Raw genomic sequence first — 5,338 nt, forward strand, 5'->3', positions numbered from 1 at the left:
CAAAGCTGGATAACCAGGAAAATCTGGATCTCAACTGTGTGTGTGCCTGGGGGTAGGACTGCCAGATTTAGCAACACAAAAACAAATTTAAAAACAGGGTATATCTAGACCGGGTGCGGTGGCTCATGCCTGTAATCCCAGCACTCTGGGAGGCCAAGGCGGGTGATCCACCTGAGGTCAGGAGTTAGAGGCCAGCCTGACCAACATGGTGAAACCCCATCTCTACTAAAAGTACAAAAAGTTAGCCGGGCATGGTGGCGGGCACCTGTAATCCCAGCTACTTGGGAGGCTGAGGCAGGAGAATTGCTTGAACACCCAGGAGGCAGAGGTTGCAGTGAGCTGAGATTGCACCATTGCACTCCAGCCTGGGCGACAAGAGTGAGACTCCGTCTCAAAAACAAACAAACAAACAAACAAACAAACAGAAAAAACAGGATATCCAGTTAAATTTGAATTTCAGATAAACAATTTTAAAATAATGTCTCAAGCAGTAGTTGGAACATACTTATACCCAAAAAGTATTTGTTTATTTGTAATTCCAATTTAACTGGCATATTTTTCTGTATTTTATCTGGCAACCTAGAATGGGGGTAATAGCCCCCCACATCGCTCCCTTTGTTAATTGGTCCCTGTCTTCTGTCCCCCAACCCCTAAAGGCAGCAGCTGACTCCCCCAGCTAGGGGCGGGGCCTGTTTGGGTCAGGCAGTGCCTCTAACCCAGACACTGAGCAGGAGAGCAGAGAGGGGGTGCTTCAGCCTGAAACTACCCCTTCCCCAGAAGGCTGGGGTCCCAGGCCGGCCTGGCACCTGGGCTCAGAGGCTCCGGCTGGATTTGCCAAACTCCCTGATTGTAGCGTGTTTGTTTCTGGTCTGGGGAGCGGTTGAGTTCCCGGAGCTGCCCCCTTCCCTGGGGCTCCCCCTGGCGGGCGGCTTCCGACCCTGCCCTCAGGTGGGCTGGCCCTTTCCAGGGCAGGAGAAAAAGGGGAACCCACCATACCTCTCCAGAAAAGAGGGAGGCGCAGCCTGGGAGTGGGGGCTCGACCCAGGAGTGAGAAAGAGGAACCCCAGCCAGGCAGGACCCGCCCGAGAAGGTCACTGCTGTTGCTGGCAGCCAGTGAAAAGAGGATCCAGAAAAGGAGAGGGCTTATTTCTGGTCAGCACCGAAGAAGGAAGGTGTGGAGAGGAGGGGCCGGGCCGAGAGCAAATACTGCCTTTTTGGTGCAGCAGCAGCCCTGTCTCTGACCCCGGCCGTCCTGGGGAGATGAGGTTTAAACCAGCAGACCCTGAAGGGATGGGGGCAGGACCCAGAGCAAGCCTGGTACAGGCGGAGGAGGCCTTGCTGTCCCTTTTTGGCCTGTGGGGTTGTCCACCTTAAATTTAAGGAAGAGGGAGGTGGGGTGCAGGGACTCACACCTGTAATCCCAACACTGTGGGAGGTGGAGGCGGGAGGATCACTTGAGCCCAGGGGTTCAAGACCAGCCTGGGCAGCATAGCGAGACCCCATCTCAATTTAATAAATAAATAAGGAAGAAAGAGGGAGACAGTAGCTGCTCAAATCATGGGTGGGAAAGCTGGGCCTGGGAGCGTTTAGCTGGTGGGGTCTTGGTGAAGGCGGGGGACGGGCAGAACCTTGGGTTCATCATCTCTGGGAACCCTTTGTGCACCCATCACCTAGCAACAGGATGCAGCCTTCCCTCGGCCCTGGAAGGCCAGGTCACAAAGGCCATCAGGGCCTGTCCGGGAGCCGGTATCCCCTGAGACTGCCCTGTGCCTCTCGCGGCGATCCCGGCCCAGCGGCTGGGCGTTGGGGCCACCGCTCATGTGCGTCATCTGCTTCGTGAAGGCGCTGGTGCACGTGTTCAAGATCTACCTGACCGCCAGCTACACCTACACATTCCGCGGCTGGCCGGTGGCCTTCCGCTGGGATGACGTGCGCGCCGTGGGCCGGAGCAGCAGCCACCGGGCGCTCACCTGCGCGGCAGCCGCGGCGGGCGTGTGGTTGCTGCGGAACGAGACGCTGGGCGGGGATGCGCTGGGGCGGCCTCCACGTGGGGCGCGCAGCCAGGCGCAGTGCCTCTTGCAGCAGCTCCGCGAGCTGCCCGGCCAGCTCGCTAGCTACGCGCTGGCCCACTCGCTGGGCCGCTGGCTCGTGTACCCCGGCTCCGTGTCCCTGATGACGCGCGCGCTGCTGCCGCTGCTGCAGCAGGGCCAAGAGCGCCTCGTGGAGCGCTACCACGGCCGGCGCGCCAAGCTGGTGGCCTGTGACGGCAACGAGATCGATACCATGTTCGTGGACCGCCGCCAGCACCCGGGCAGCCACGGGCACGGGCTGCGCCTCGTCATCTGCTGCGAAGGTAACGCGGGCTTCTACGAGATGGGCTGTCTGTCTGCACCGCTCGAGGCTGGCTACTCCGTGCTGGGCTGGAACCACCCCGGCTTCGGCAGCAGCACTGGCGTGCCCTTCCCTCAGCACGACGCCAACGCCATGGACGTGGTGGTCAAGTACGCACTGTACCGCCTGCACTTCTCGCCCGCGCACCTGGTGGTCTACGGCTGGTCTGTTGGCGGCTTCACGGCCACCTGGGCCACCATGACCTACCCGGAGCTGGGTGCACTGGTGCTGGACGCCACCTTCGACGACCTTGTGCCGCTGGCGCTGAAGGTCATGCCCCACAGTTGGAAGGGGCTGGTGGTGCGCACCGTGCGCGAGCACTTCAACCTCAACGTGGCCGAGCAGCTCTGCTGCTACCCGGGGCCGGTGCTGCTGCTCCGACGCACGCAGGATGACGTGGTCAGCACTTCGGGCCGCCTGCGCCCCCTGTCACCTGGCGACGTGGAGGGCAACCGGGGCAATGAGCTGCTGCTGCGCCTGCTGGAGCACCGCTACCCCGTCGTGATGGCGCGAGAGGGCCGCGCCGTCGTCACCCGCTGGCTGCGCGCTGGCAGCTTGGCGCAGGAGGCCGCCTTCTATGCACGCTACCGCGTGGACGAGGACTGGTGCCTGGCGCTGCTGCGCTCCTACCGTGAACGCTGCGAAGAGGAGCTGGAGGGCGAGGAGGCCCTGGGGCCACATGGACCCGCCTTCCCATGGCTGGTGGGCCAGGGCCTGAGCTCGCGGCGGCGCCGGCGCCTCGCACTGTTCCTGGCTCGGAAGCACCTCAAGAACGTGGAGGCGACTCACTTCAGCCCTCTGGAGCCTGAGGAGTTTCAGTTGCCCTGGCGGCTGTAACCTATATGCCCCAGTGGGGGATCACGCACTTGAACTCCTGGCCTTCTTGGTTCACCTCCCCATACCCCCAACCATTGCAGGGGGCCGGCGCCGACGGGGGGGGGGTGGGTGGGGGGGTGCGCGGGGTGCTCCTGATCTGCTGTCTGGGGGAGGGTAGGCAGAACACGGGGACTTGGTGCTCTCCTTCCTTCACAAGGGCATTCTGCCCGTCCTCCCATTCTTCCTTGCTCTGTCCCCTCCTTTCTCTCTTCCTCCTACAAATACTTTTGGCTGCCCCCACCCAGCTCCTAAGGGAATGAAAGGTTAACCTGACCCGGTTTATGGCAATACTGTGTGATGGGTGCCTTGATCACCACAAAAGGATGATGGGAACGGGGCTGTGGGGTCCCAGGGAGGAGCCCTTCACCTGGCCTGGGTTACAGGATGGCTCCTGGGAACACGATGCCAGCTGTGCGCTGAAAGTCTGTGCAAGCTGCTCCCGTGAAAAGGAGGACATTGGCATGGCAGGGCTGTGGGCAAGTCTTAGTGGCTGGACATTCCCAGGAGTTCGCACTGGCTATCATTCTGTAGGGCTCCCTCCCACCTCCAAACTCCTGGCTTCTACACCAGGGCATTCACAGACAGATTGCAGACTCACATGGTGGCATGTGAGGCTACAGATACACTTGCGCAGGCCAGAGGATACTACTGCGTGTCCCCTGGAGCCAGGCCTGGGCTGGACTTTGTTCCTGGCTTAGGGATGCAACACAGAATGGGACAAGGCCTCTGCTCACAATGGTCTGTAATGTCACATCTCTGTGGTCTGCCCTGAACTGCCTGAAGCAGGGACTATTGTCCCTACATGTCCCTAGTCCCTGGGCTGGCCTGGTTGGGTTGGGCAAGAATCTCTGGAAAGAATGAAAGGCAGCAAATGGAGAAAACATTACTGAGAGCACCAGAGCAGGATAAGGCCGTGGTGGTAAGGGACTCGGGCCTGTGCAAGAGTACGAGGAAGACACCTGTGGGAGGAGGTGGCCGGGTGAAGGAAGGGGCAGTGGGAGGAGCTTCCATGCCTAGGGACCAGTACCACCCCAGGCTGGAAGCCCAGAGTGGAGTCCTAGGACATCAGATCCTAAAGGGCTTGAATACCGTTTAAGGCTTTTCTTCCGGGAGCAAGTAGGAGCCAAAGAAGGGAAGTTGCGGGACTTGTTTTCGTGAGGCCAGTTGCCTGGTGGTTACGCGCCTCTCCTCTGAAGTCAGGCATCCTGTTCCAGAGTATCCTGGTTGCGCTTCAACTTGCGGAGTGACCTGGGGCAAGTGACTTTAACCTCAGCTTCCTCATCTGTGGAGTGGGGAGGGCGCAGCGCTGGTCGCCCTGAACAGGAAGTGAGACAACCTCGGGGTGCACACGCGCAGGCCCGAGCCGCAGGGTCCACGCCCGAGGCGAGGCGGCAGCGGCGCCTGCAGGGCGAGGGGACGAATCGCGATCTTTTTCAGCGTAACCCGCAGCATACAATAAAAAGTCCCCATGAAAAGGACAAACTAGCCAGGCGTGAGAGGCGGTGGCTCACGCCTGTAATCCCAGCACTTTAGGAGGCCGAGGCGGGTTGATCACCTAAGGTCAGGAGTTCGAGACCAGCCTGGCCAACGTGGCGAAACCCCCGTCTCTACTAAAAATAGGAAAATTAGCCGGACGTGTGCGCGCCTGTAATTCCAGCTACTCGGGAGGCTGAGGCTGGAGAATCGCTTGAACCCGGAGGTTAGAGATTGGAGTGAGCTGAGATCGCGCCATTGCACTCCAGCCTGGGCAACAAGAGTGAAACTCCGTCTCAAAAACAAACAAACAAAAAGGACCAACTGAAAAAAGAATATAAATACAATAAATAACAGGACTTACGGGGGCAGGCTGACCCCTAAAGTAAGGGGTCGGGCTGGAAAGGATCTCAAGGGGTCAGAGTTTGAGCCGCCGAGGCGCGCGAGCCCCAGCACTCCTAGGCAGCTGCATCCGCCCTGGAAGATCCCCTGGGGCCCTGCGCTGGCTTTCCACAGCGCCATGTTGGACGGTCCTCCCACTTCCCACCTTCCCCGTCCTCCCGCTACTCTGACCGTTCTACCTGTGATTCTCGCTGGT

General features: G+C 60.0%; 1 protein-coding gene across 1 annotated transcript; it reads left to right on the top strand.

Annotated features, from left to right (window-relative positions):
* The first annotated feature begins 1,818 nt into the window (after positions 1 to 1,818).
* ABHD16B (abhydrolase domain containing 16B) lies at positions 1,819 to 3,540 on the top strand. Its single transcript, XM_004062547.5, has one exon. It carries the CDS (start codon positions 1,819 to 1,821, stop codon positions 3,226 to 3,228), a length of 1,410 nt encoding a protein of 469 aa, XP_004062595.1. The 3' UTR covers positions 3,229 to 3,540.
* Positions 3,541 to 5,338: the final 1,798 nt, after the last annotated feature.

The sequence above is a fragment of the Gorilla gorilla genome, chromosome 21 (assembly GCF_029281585.2).
Source record: "Gorilla gorilla gorilla isolate KB3781 chromosome 21, NHGRI_mGorGor1-v2.1_pri, whole genome shotgun sequence".
In the NCBI taxonomy this organism is placed as follows: domain Eukaryota; kingdom Metazoa; phylum Chordata; class Mammalia; order Primates; family Hominidae; genus Gorilla; species Gorilla gorilla.